General features: G+C 48.9%; 1 protein-coding gene across 4 annotated transcripts in view; it reads right to left on the bottom strand.

The window, feature by feature from the left end:
• Positions 1 to 11772, bottom strand: part of RNF103 (ring finger protein 103) — a 53836-nt gene extending 42064 nt beyond the window's left edge. Inside the window, exons 1-2 of one of the 4 annotated variants that reach the window (XM_069101057.1) lie at positions 11398 to 11772; positions 8496 to 8635 (exon numbers count right to left, since the gene is read on the bottom strand). In XM_069101057.1, coding sequence (XP_068957158.1) covers positions 8496 to 8635; positions 11398 to 11623 — 366 coding nt within the window. In that variant the 5' untranslated portion in view covers positions 11624 to 11772. The remainder of the gene's footprint in view (positions 1 to 8495; positions 8636 to 11397) is intronic. The other 3 variants (XM_069101058.1, XM_069101055.1, XM_069101056.1) reach the window with 3 other exon arrangements.
• Positions 11773 to 13442: the final 1670 nt, after the last annotated feature.

Below are 13442 nucleotides of genomic sequence, written 5' to 3'. Positions count from 1 at the left end.
CCAGCCTGGTTGCCCACCTCCGCATCCCGAGACCTCCAGCAGCCTGGCTGCCCACCTCCACACCCCGAGACCTCCACCAGCCGGGCTGCCCACCTCCACACCCTAAAACAGGGCCCCAGCTGCTCCCTGACCAGGGCTGAGCTCGGCAGTGCCACAGCCTTGCAAGGCCCAGACACATCACACCTCCTATGAAACTTTCCGTCTGTCCAGCAGTCTATATTGTTGGCAATGGGGAGAGCGCCAGACCCGCAGTGAGGAAAACCTGGGCTCAAATGTGGCCTCAGACACTCAGCCTGCCTGAGCCCGCGTCCTCATCTCCAAGGGCAGGGCTCACAGCAGTGCCTGCCTGTCAGGGGAGGCCTCTGTGAAAGTGCTCTGCACCATGCCATATAAATGGTAGCTATGGTGCCTCTTTCAGATGGACTTGTGCCTGTCCTTACTGCCAGCCTGTCAAGTTGATTTCTTAAATCCAAGGGTAAGATTTCCCCCGTTCCAGGCCTGCCCACCTCTCTTCATAGGCCAGCTCCATCCTTCTCAGTACCCAGCCTGCCCAGCTCTGTGCCATCCCCAAACCTGTTAAGGATGAGCTGAGTCACTAGGCGGCGGATGAACCGAAGAGGACCCAGAGCAGAGGAACGAAGATCACTAAGGAGGGGAACACAAAATTCTAAGGGAGAAGAGATGGGGTCCTGAACACCAAAGCTGCAGCAGGAACAGAGAGGACAGGGCCAGTGCCCACTGCAGAGGCCGCCGGAGAATGGACAGACCCTCCACCTCTCCACACAGCCAGGAGGATGCTGGTGAGGAAATTGTAGAGAAGGGGCAGGGATAGGGGAGGGACAGAGGAATGTTCTGAGCTCAGCAGAGGGCTGGTGGCCATCCAGGCGAGAATTCCTAGCAAACAATGGAAATAAATGCCTAGAGCTGTGGGTAGAGGTCAGAGACATGGAAGTCACCTGCAAAGATACAGCAGATGAGGCCACCAGAGAAGGGTGAAAGAAAGAGCCATGGGTGGCATCTTTGTTTACAGGACAGGAGGAACAGGAAGGGCCAGAGTTGACAAGAGACTGAGCTCAGGATGGGTAAAGGACCTGGAGCTGTGTCCCCAAAGTGAGGGGGGTGATGGCACCCATCCAATGTGGAGACTCCCTTTTGGATGTATTTTGTGAGAGATTCTCCGTCCACGGAGGTCACACACAAAAATGGAAACATGAAATCCCAAAGAAAGCCATGTCTCTCCTTGGCCCACAGGAAAGTATGAAAAGCCCCGTGAGAAGCAGCGAACCTGGACCCTTCCTCAGCCTCTCCTACCTGCCCCTCACCAAGGCTTCAAAAAGGCAACACAAACAACAATTCTGCTGTTACTCCTCCCTTCTTCCTCCCCTCCCTGGTCCACCGCTCTCCTCCAGCCTCCAGCAATACACGACAACAAAGCCCGAGGGCAGCAGGGAGGGTGCGATGCCCTTTAGCCCTGGGGCATCTCTCGGGGTCAGGGGCTCTTTTCACAGCTGCTCTAAGTTCTCCCACCGCTCAGTTAAAAGTCTGATAAACAGAACAGGCATCCATCTCTGCCATCTTTTTGGGGGAAAACAAGCCTAGTTTCATTTTTCATGATCCCACTAGAGTGGGGGCAGAGGGCTATGTGTGCAGCTGATGGTGCAGCTCCTCAGGGTCTCTGTGGACAGGGTGCCAGGAGTAGAGAGGAAGGGAGCCATCCAAGCTGATCCTGCCGCTGGGCTTCAGAACATCAAAGGGGCGTTGAAGGGAAGAGGTAATCAAGTCCAAACTTCCATTTGACAAATGAGGAAATGGAGGCTGAAAAGGGGCACCCAAACAGTTGGTGTATAGGGCAAGATTCAAACCCACGTCCTCCTGACTCCAGGTCTAACACTAGCCGTCATGTCACAATGCCTCTTCTTTCCCTTTGTGCTCCCAGCAAACCTCGGGGAGAGCAGGGAAGGGGTCAGGTGCTGTGGCACAGCCAGCCAACACAGCCCTAAGATCTATTGGTAGCCACTTCCCAGTCAGTAAATGGTCAAGAGATGTGAAGAAGCAGCTTTCAGGGGAAGAAATCCAAGCTACCAGTAGTCATGCAAAGAAAGCTGCTCTGAATCACTACTGATTAGAGAAATGCAAATTATAGCAACCTTGTGAGGTACCACCTCAGACCCATCAGATGGACTAACATGACAGAAGAGGAAAATGTCAAGAACTAAAGGGCATGTGGGAAAACAGGTACGCTAATACATTGTTGGTGGAGCTGTTAAATGGTCCAACCATCCTAGGTAACAATCTGGAACTATGCCCAAAGGGCTCTGAAACTGTGCATACCCTCTGACCTGGCCATATCACTAGTAGGTCTGTATCCCAAGGATATCAAAGGAAAAGGACCCACATATACAAACATAGCAGCTCTTTTGTGGTGGCCAAGAATTGGAAACTGAGGGGATGCCCGTCAACTGGGGAATGGCTGAACAAGTTGTGGTGTATGAATGCAATGGAATACAATTGCTATAAAATGATGAAGAGGATGGTTTCAGAAAAACCTGGGAAGATCTATATGAACTGATGCAAAGTGAAGTGAGCAGAGCTAGGAGAACAATATACAGTAACAGTAATATGACAATAATCAACTGTGAAAGACTTAGATTCTCTGATCAAAACAATGATCCAGCACAATTCCAAAGAACTCATGATGTAAAAAGCTATCTGCTTCCACAGACAGAACTGACAAACTCATAGTACAGACTTAAATGTATTCTCTTTGTCTTTTTTTGGAATAAAGTTAACACAATTTTTTTTACATGACTGCAAATATTTTTAATGAATTTTGTTTTTCTTGCCTTCTTAATAGGTAGGGAAGAGGGGGAGGGAGAGAATTGGGAATTAAAAATAAAATTGAATTAAAAAAATGTTTAAAAGATTTTTTTTTTAAACAGATCTCTACATACCGGATAAGGATCCTTACAATTTATTTAGTTACAAATGACAATACGGACAATCTTGTCTTCATAACAACTTAGAATAATCACGTACACTAAAATTGTAGCGTGACAGTTTTTGACCTAAAAAGATAAAACAGATATTTACTGGAAAGTTTAGGGCCTGAAATGAACACAATTCCAACATTTGAGGGCCAGTCTTAAGCCTCCAGAAAATCAATGAGAGAGGTTATTTCAACCGTTCCCTGAAAGCATATTATAACTGCAGTGGATATTTATACGACTGGAAGATGCTTTGTCCACAGTCTGACATTAAGTCTTACAGTTTTTGATCAATGACTTTCTATACACACTGAGCTCTCTTAAAGTCTGATTTGGACAATTAATTACTTACTCCTTCCTAAGAATAGGGGATGTTGCTGTCATCTAACAGACTACTTTTCCCTCCCTTTCTCCCTCCCATCAGCTCCCATGGACCAATCTCTATGCAGACAACTTGGAAGTCAGCACATCCAACCTTTACCTCTCCCTGAGGTCCAGGCTGACATTTTATCAATCAATCCATTTTTATTAAGTGCCCACTATGTCCCAGATACATTTCTGGCCATCTGCTGGATGTATCCACTTGCATGTCTCTTGGGCATTTCAAATTCAACAAAATATGGAACTCAGTTTCTTTCCCCCTAAAGTGAGGCAGCTAGGTAGTACAGTGAAGAGAGTGCTGGGCCTGAAGTCAGGAAGACCTCCATTCAATCTGGCCTCATACGTACTAGCTGTGTGACTGTGGGCAAGTCACTTAACTTTGTAGCCTCAGTTTCCTCAACTGTAAAATGGTAATTACAAGAGTAACTACCTCACAGGGCAGTTTTAAGGACCAAGTGAGAACACATTTGCTTTGCAAACCTTCGAGTGCTATGTACACTGTCATTATAAAACTCACCCCTTCTCCTAACCTGCTCATTTCTGTTGCAATGACCACCATTCCTCAAATGCGACAGGTGGACAACAGAAGTCACCTCCGCTCTTCACTCTCACTCACCCCCTTCCGCTTCACAGGTTCAACAGCACTGCCACCTGTCCCCTATTGAGGCCCCTGGCCATCACAAGCTCCTGCCTGGCCTACTGCCCCAGCCTCCTACTGGGCTCCCCAAAGCTTCTCTCTCCTCTCACCAGTGCATCTTTTACAGCTCCCTGACCCTGGCACTGTCCTCTCCAAGAAGCTTCACCCTGTCCGGATGTTTTCATGATAAAGCACAGACCTCTCTCAAAGCCCTTTGCAATCTGGCTGCTCCAGCCTTCCAAGCTAGCCCAGACTTCATCCCCCTCACACACTCTCTGCTCAGCCCCAGGGGAGTCTCTGATTTTAGTAATCTAGCCAGAACAGCCTGCTGCACACAGTAGGCATGCCTGAGATGGAAGACGGTCTGAAGGTTTGTGCTGCTGGGCCTGGTCAGTCTGATGCTGCAGCCATGTACTCTGAGGAAGGGGGTTCTCAGAACCTGGCAAAGAGCTGCGATCAGCATTTCACAGGCAGAGAGAAAAGATCACGTCATACCCGTGGGGAAAGGAAGAAAAGCTTCATTCTTCTTTCAAACCATCTATCCTTTTTTCACGACCGAACACAGAGGCTATAAAAGCGTCCATATCCCCCAACTCCCCTGCCCCACATCCTAGTCTTGGTGGTGAATCTTCTCTTCTCCAGAAGTCTGAGCAAACCTCATGTCTCCTGACTCCAGCCAGTGACAGGTTCCCCAACCATCATCACTGGGGCAGGCAAGGAGGGCAGGAAGACACTGAAGACCCAAGGCTGAAGTATTCCTCCTTCCATCCATGAAACTCTGAATGAGAACTAACACAAACATCTGGGGCACCATTTTGGAAATGCCATCACTCCAACATCACAATAAAGAGTTGCCCCAGAGTAGTGTCATGGAGAAGCCCTTCAAATTGTTGAATGTGTTTATCAGTGACGTGAAGGAATGCCCAGAGAGGCTCCTTATCAGATTTATAGATGATGACAGGATCCAGAATGGCCGTGAGAGGCACTGCTTGTTGGGGTGTGGGCTGAACTTGGCAGCTGCTGATGTGTCTTCTGTAGTGCTGGGATTCTGTGTCCAAGGACACTGGCCTGGCTACAGGTCAAGACACCTAAGTTCTCATTCCTTCTCTCTCAAGAATTCTTTGGGCCTGTTTTCTCATCTATAAAATGCAGGGGATGGATCAGCGAAGGTTTCCTCCAGCTCAGACACGCTATGATTTTATAATCTAGGATCAAATCAAGGGCAACCCAACTCCAATCACGCCAGCTGGACTTAAAGTCAACCATGGGTGTCCATTTTCTATAGGTCAGCATTTCATCATGACAAGGTATTTTCATTTACATTTCAAAATGTGCATTCTAGCCAAACAGCAGCATTACAGAGGGGCTCAAGCCACGGACACCAGCAAATTTAAGGACATTCAGCTATTGCTTTGGTCCTTTTCTAGGGGAGGTTAGTCAAGTAGGACATAAGCCCGTGCATCAACTATCCCCTGGGAATAAAGGTTAGGAACTTTTGAAAGCACCACTAACTCTTTTGAGTTGTAGCAGATCTTGTGATCTCCTGCCCTAAGAGGCTTTGCACAGCACGCATTCTCCTTTCCTTCCTGGGCTGGTAACAAGCATGTCCCATAGATCTGGCTCCAGACCGTTGATGCAGCCTTGGGCCCTCAGTTCTTCTAACTCTCTAACACCCCAGCTGAGAGCAGTTAGCACTTGCCGCCTTCTGCCTCTCTACAGCCCGTCTACAGCCTATTTGCAGCCAAATCAGAAATGCTAACAAATACTTAATGGAGGTGATGCCAGTGGAAAGAAGAAACAAATGGTTGAATTTCATCATTTTCTTCATCACCATTCCATGCACTGGGGCCAGGGCACAGAAGCCTGTGTGGGCCAAGACTCAGGGTTATATGGTGACAATGAGGAATCTACAGCACTTGGAAAAAAGGTACCAGCCATATGAAGGGAGGCCCCAGACTAGGAATGCCCGCTCTGGGCAGGCAACTGGTACTGATCAATGTAGGAAATAATGGCACTATAAATGGAAACTAGTAAAGAGGCCACGTTGGTAAGGAAACAGTCCTCACTCACACTGACACACCACTTAAAGGTCCACACAGCGCTCTATGAGAAGCTCCTCACACTCCTGGGAGCCCACAAAAGGGCTGGTGCAGGATAACCAGCCCCACTTTACAAACAAACTGGAGAGGTTTGAGTCGTGCCTCGTTGGTGGCAGAGCTGATGTGTCCACAGGCTGGAGGAAGACCATCAAGTATTCTGGCTCATTGCCGATGCCACAGCATGGCCTTGTCTGGAATACTCAAGTCTGTTTGGTACTTTCCAAGTTGCAGAGGACACAAAAGACAAAGTCAGGGACAAGAAGGCTTAGAAGAGGGATGCTGTGTCACCGGGCTGATGTGACACGATGGTAGGTTAATGAAGCCCACTGTAACTCAGAAAAAAGAGGAGGTGAAGAAAGCCACTCATTGTGATTGTTCAGAAAAGAAGCGTGCCCCCAGCTATGAGGCAGAGAGAGATCACCGCAAGTACTAGGCATCAGGGGCGGGCAAATCTCCTTCCTGTGTAGCACTGTGCTCTGGACCAGAAGGAGCCTGCCAAGAGGCTGGCGGAGGGTCCTCTCTCTTGTGGCGGGCTCCCTCCCACAATCGTCTCTCCGCAAGCCCCTCGCACGCTCTGGTATGACACCTTTTTACCAGGTAGTTTATTGACAACTACTTGATTTATTTTTTTTAAACCAAAGAACAGGCATGAAGATGTATGGAGGGCCATTATCAGCAGTGTGACACTTCCCTAAATGCTTTCTCAATGTCACAGAAAAAAAAAACCCAACTGGAGAGAAGACTGCAGCTAACCTGAGTCAGGAAAGAGGGAGAATAAGGACATGTAGTCCCAACCCTGACACCCTGGATGCCCTAGACAACTCTCTCTAACTGGGCCTTTTAGAAATGGGCCCAGTGCATGTACTTTCCTCTGCCAAGGGCTGCACAAGCCGATCCCATCCGAACAGGGAACTCTGATGCCTCATTTGATGTGAAAAGAGAGTCAAAGTACATCTTGCAGGCAGAGAAGAACCAGCCCCCCAAGCTGACATTTTTGAAAAGACAGAGTTCCTTCGAGCCAACTGCTCTCTGGCTACTTGAAAATAACAGTTCCACTTAAAAAATCTTTGGAAGGGAAAGGCCTAAAGAATATTTCTATTTCTTCAAAACCAGATACCCTCAACTTAAATTATGACTTAAAAAAACCCACAACCCCTGCTATGTGCTAGGTGCTGGGCAATCTGACAGGCCCTGCCCTCTAGGAGGGTCCCTTCTACCAGGAAAACAATGCCAAGATACTAAGCACAAAATAAAAAAAAGGAAGTCTGGGGGGAGAGAGGCCCCAGCACCTCAGGTCAACAAGAAAGGGACCTGCGCCGCCATATGAAGAGGCCCGGATATTCCAGAGACATGGCTTCAATGAGCTGTGAGATGCCATGGCCAATCTGATCACTTCACTGCCATCTACACGCACACTACATACACATGACTCAGGAGACTGTTGGACCAGAGCAAGGAAGAGCTGAGTTCAAACCCTGCCTCCGATCCTTCCTTAGCTGGCTGACCCTGTCATTGAATCTCCTAATCTCAGTTTCTTCTATTATAAGGCAGAGATAATCCCAGGGTCTCATGGAGGATTCAAAGTACCAGGCAGACAAACTCTCTGTGGAAATGCTCGCTATCACTACAGTATTGCCTGTAGTACAGAGGGTAAGGGACTTGGCCCAGGGTCATGGTGCAAGTCAATGGTGCCATCAGAGGTCTCCACATCAAGGTCTCCTGACTGCCTGCCCTTCCTCCTTCTATATTCTGCCTGGCTCCCTCCAGGCTCCAGGGAAAAGAAGGAAAAAATGTACTAAGCTGGATTTCCAAACTCTGAGCTGTGTACGGCCAGCTCATGACCTTGGGTGAATCCTTTGTAGTCTCCTTTCCATGAAAATGAAGGCGTAGGTTTAATTATCTGTAGGGTCCCTACCAGGTCTAAAATGCCATGGTTTTATTGAACTTGCTTTAACTTTGAATAGAAAAATTCTAATTTAATCAATGTGTCCAACATTGATTGGACCCTCTGTCTCGAATGTATTTTCATCTCCACATATCGTTAAAAGTTTGTCCAGTATTTCTCTTGTTTGCTTGTTTGTTTTTAAAAGAACTTGAAAAGCAGACAGAACAACATGACCAAAAACTCATCCGTTCCAGTCTGAGGAATGGGAAGGGAAAAAGACAATGGTCGAAACAACCAAACAAAGGCTCAGTCTTCCTTTTCATTCCCTTGGGATTCAATAGCCAACAGTTGACACACAAAAGCTGCCTGCTGCCCACCATCACTGCCCGGGAAAGCTGGCTCGGAAGACCTCCTACATCGAAGTCACGGGCACTAAGACCCTCTCTGCAAAGATCACCTCTCCTGCCTCTGTTCTGAAATGAGTATGAATAAACCACCAATCTAAATACCTGAACCAGCCAAATTCCATCTTTGGTGTCTTCCACGAGCTCATAGAAGTGCATTTCACCACTGAAGTTGGTGCTAGAAGCAGACTCGGACGCTTCTTCTTCCTTGAGTGCAGAATAAAGCTCACCCTCCATCAGGTCTCCTAAAGAAGAAAAAAAAAGAGTTAGAGAAACAAAACTTGGAAAAGCACAAAAGGGTAAACATTTATCTCTAAACCTACTTCTTCCATGATTTCTGAAATTAGCTTTACACAGCTCAACACTCTATCACACTGTTGTAGAGATAGATAAAAATTAAGTTTAGGTTGACTGTTGAATTTCTATCAATAGCTAAAAGTAAAATCACAATAATCACAAGGGTTTGCATCTTTCTCCTTAGGCCACCCATAACTTTATAAATGGTCTGTTGTTAAATAACTCAGTCAATTTAAAGATTTAGTACCTGGGATGCAGGACTTGACCAAGGTCATGTGGCAAATGAGTAATGGAGCCTGTGGTGTGACTAAGGGTCAAAAATTTGACCTCTCAGAACAAACAATGAAAATACTACTGTGAATTTTTGCCTTCAACTGAACTCTAAAGAACACTCAACTAAAAGAACAGACTTTGACTTAGCTTTAAGTGGGATTGGAGTAAAACCATCCTCATCTAATATCTGCACAGCAGCTTTCAAGGTTTTAAAAGGTTGTCTGGGGGGCGGCTAGGTGGCGCAGTGAATAGCACAATAGACTCCAGTCCTGTAGTCAGGAGGACCTGAGTTCAAATCTGGCCTCAGACACTTGATCACACTTACTAGCCATGTGACCTTGAGCAAGTCAACCCCAATTACCCTGCCCTCCCCCCTCCAAATTAAATAAATAAAGCCCCCCTAAATAAATAAAAGGTTGTCTGCAATAACCTACTTGTCTGGTTCTTAGACAACTTTAATTTCAATACATCTAAAATTATAATACTATATTTCTATAGCAACACTTCTATAAAACGGACTTCAATTCTGATATCACTAGTGCATATTTATTAATATATGTATTATGAGCCTTTGACTTTGGTTACCTCACTGTATTTTCTATATGAGAAATAAACCCCAAAATAAACCATGCTTTAAAATAAAGGATATAATTAATCTTTAAAGAAAAAAATGAACTTTTTTTTTGTAGAGAGAGAATATGGGTTTTTCCTGAAATGGTTCGCCTATGGGTTTAATAGCACTGTCACCTTAAATGGTAACTAATACATTCTTTGGAAGAGTTAATATTTGTATCTAACACATTACATAGCTGTAGGGGAGTGCTGTAGGAAATAATTAGCCTTGCAAATTGAGAGCAGACAAAGCTAGAAACAAAGGTTTCAACAGTTACACAGAGAAACCCAGCCTACCATTTACGACTGCACATACCCGGTCCAGGAAGGAAAATTTAAAAGCAAATATACATTTCTTTGTGTGCATATGGAGGGGCAGAGGGCAGAAAGGAACAGGGAGGAAACCTGTTAAACAAATACAAGAATACTTGGCCAGTATGGTGCATTTCAGAGTTCAATGCAAAAAAGTTAAGGTTACTGTTCTCCTTGACATTCTGTCAAAACTGTATCCTTCAGCCAGTCAATTGTCTGTAAGAGGGACAAATCGGGTTCATGTGTGTTACATTTGGTTTCACTTTCTGGTGTTCTAATCCATTAACCTACAGCTGTCAGTGGCAAGGACTAACAAGGCAGGAAAAATGGAAATCCAAACCAAGATGAGAAAGAGTGGTCAAAGAAAAACATTCTCCCAAAGCTCCTTTTCAAAAAAAGGAAGGAAGCCTTAAACTTTCACCCACATTCCCCCAGTTTTTTTTTTTTCTAGAGTTTAAAGTACAGACCTCCCTCTTTGTACAAAGTACTTTCCCTTATTAAAAACCTATCACTATAGAAGCATGCTACTCCCAGTAAATTTCAAGCCTTGGGCCTAACTAAGCATCTTCACAATCCCAGTGACTAGAGGGAGAGTTCTAACTAGGTAAACAAAGGACAAGCTGCCTTGATATTGAGCACACAGTGTACCCATGTGTTTACAAAACAAAATTTACATATACAGGTACACACACACAAATCTTGAGAATATATAAATTTCATATAAATGTGCATATATTTCAATTTATAAATTGAGCATATACATAAACATATACTTATATGTAAATACATACTCAATTTATAAACTGAAATTTTAGAATGACATATTGGCCATACGCCTGTTTCCGAATGGTTGGAAATTATTTTCTATTTGTCTAGGACCAATGCCAGAGTCACTGGGAAATCCTTAAAGGCCTCCTGTTCAAAGCGTTATTTACTTCGTAGGAGCTTTTAAAAACCCTCATACAAATCATCTCAGTCCTCCACACAAAGTGAAAGAATCTCACGTTTTAGAAATCCAGGAACTTGCTCAGAACTTCACAGAACTGCTAACTTAAAGCCTTATATATATACACACTCTTTATTCCATCTATGGAGGAAAAATCCCCAGGCTATAAAAAATCCACAGCTGCAGGGCCAAGCTCCATCCATCACCGGGATGATCGCCGTCCCTTGGGCGCACAGCACTGTGAGGTTCGGTGGGCAGTCGGCACAGTGCAGAAAGGGTGCCCTCCGAGTATGGCTTCGGGCAGCGTGCTGTGACCACGGGCAAGTCGTGTGACCTCAGGGCTCGGGCAAGGGGCGGCCGGCCTTCTACACCAGTAATCAGAGGTGGGGTGCCCGTCCCTGGGGGCTTGCAAAGCTCTCTCCCGGGGTCTCCCAGAGAGAAGCCGGCCTCGGGTCCTGCCTCGGACGCACGGGGCCGGGTGTCCGGCTTCTGCAGGCGGCTGCCTGCAGCAGCTGGGCAGGAGGGCGGCCCTGGGGTAGCCCCCGGCGTCCCGGGGGGGTTCCTTACCGGACTTCTCCACCAGCTCCCGGACATCCTTCTTCTCGGGCAGCCCAGAGTAGCCCAGGCCTCGGCACTCCAGGATGGTCTTGAGCTTCTTAAAGCTGAGCGCCACGGGGTCGACCAGCTGGGTGGCCAGGATGCCCGTCTCATACCAGACGATGGCCTCAAAGAACCTGGCCAGCACGAACAGGACCAGGAAGTAGAGCAGCAAGAAGAAGAGCTTGAGCCACATCTTGGCGCCGGTCGCCTCCGGGGGCAGGGGCCGGCCGGCTCAGCGGGGGAGGGGCGCGCCGCGGCCAAGAGCGCTGCGGGAGCCCAAGGACGCGGCCGGCATCCCCCGTGCCCCGGGAGCGCGGCGGGAGCCCGCGGGGGCCGGCCCGGGGAGGGAGGCGCGCTGGGGACCCCTCACTCAGGGGCGGGGGTCCGAGGAGCGCCGGGGGGCCGGGGGGGGGGCTGCCGAGGCCTGGGCTCTGGGCGCCCGCGGGGAGGGGGCACGAGCAGTGTGGTGGGGCCAGGCAGGCCCCGGGCGGGGCAGGAGCGCCGCCGGCTGCGGGCTCAGTCACTCCCCGAGGCCTCCGGGGCCGGCCTCCAAGGGCTCCAAAGAGGCGCGGGCCGCGCAGCCGAGGAGGGCGAGGGCGGACCCCGCCGCTGCCGCAGGCTGGAGCCGGGCCGCCAGGCCCCGGCCGGCACGGGCTCCGCGTCCCCCGCGGGCGGCCGGCGGCTCCAGGGCGCGCTCGCCCGACCCCGACCCCGGCCCCAGCCCTGGCCCTGGCCTGGCAGCGGCGCGGGCGAAGGCTAGCCGAGGGGGGCCCACGCCGCCCGCCCCGGGACCGTTCGCGGGATCCCCGCGGGGCGTAGGGCCTACGCGCTCCCGCTCCGGGATTCCCCGCCGCCCCGCGACCCCAAGCTCCGATCGCCCACCGCGGCCACAGAGACAGAGACGCCGCCGCCGCCTCCTGCCCAGCAGCGGATCAGCTGCGGCCGCGGCCGAGCCCGAGACATAACAACTGACGTCACGGAGGGGCGGGGCCTGGGCCTGGGGCGGGGCCTGGCCGAGAAGGGGCGGGGCCTGGGGAGCCGGAGCCCTAGAGTGCTGCTGGAACTTCGCTGGGGTGTTCCCGAAGGGAATGCGGGGAGGGAGGAGGAGGAAAGAAGGAACCGAAGAAGGGGGAAAGGCGGCAGGGCATGAAGAGAAAAGAGGGCCCTTCATGGGCTGGCTCTTCCCAGAATTTTCGTTTTTAGGAGGCCCTCCCTCTACGTCTTCTTCATCGCTTCCCCTACCATCTTCTCAGCTGTCTTTGGTGGGTCTTTACTTAGAGTGCAAACTCCCTGAGGGCAGGGACCGCTTTTCTTTCTCCTCGGATTGGCTTCCTGGCACATAGTAGGCGCTTAATAAATGCTTGTTGGCTTGACTCGCAATTAGACGCCACTTGAGAGAGGATCTAGAGGTCTGGACCATATAGTTTTCCTTATGTGTGTGTGAAGTGAGGCGTCCTCGTGTGTGATGTTAGTGCACCCATGTCTATTAGGGGACTGCAATATACAGCGCTTTGTCAATATCCGTCTGTCTTTGCTGTTGGCGCACCCATATCCATTACACGGACTGTAATTTACAGCGCCGTGCCAATATCTGTCTGCGTCTCTGTGCACTGCCCTCCTTCACCCACACAGCAAAACCTGGGTCTCCCTTTGGGGAACACTGCTTCCCAACTTCTCTAGGTGATGAGGGGGATTCTCTTCTTTCTTCTGGTCTCTAGTTTTCTGAGCAACCTAGGCAAAGGTCTCTGAGTGTTTATGTATTTAAGGCAAGTGCAAAGTCCTGTGTACAAGCTTTTGTCTATGCACTATGACACACCCTTACCGGGTGGCCTGTGTAAAGTAAATATAATAGACTAGCTCTGTTTCTGGGATCCCACAAAGGACCCCCAGTATCGGGGTTGCCTGGACCCCAAAGAGATTACCTGGGCTCTTTGTTTCATATTCTGTGGCTCTTTATACCCTCGACTCCCAGGGCAGAGAGGAACATGGCTTAAAGAAAGCTAAAAGTTATC

Source organism: Petaurus breviceps, unplaced genomic scaffold (assembly GCF_028583685.1).
Source record: "Petaurus breviceps papuanus isolate PSGF00001 unplaced genomic scaffold, PetGlider_PUasm1.0 446, whole genome shotgun sequence".
Taxonomy (NCBI): domain Eukaryota; kingdom Metazoa; phylum Chordata; class Mammalia; order Diprotodontia; family Petauridae; genus Petaurus; species Petaurus breviceps.
This window is presented reverse-complemented; position numbering and strand designations above follow the sequence as displayed.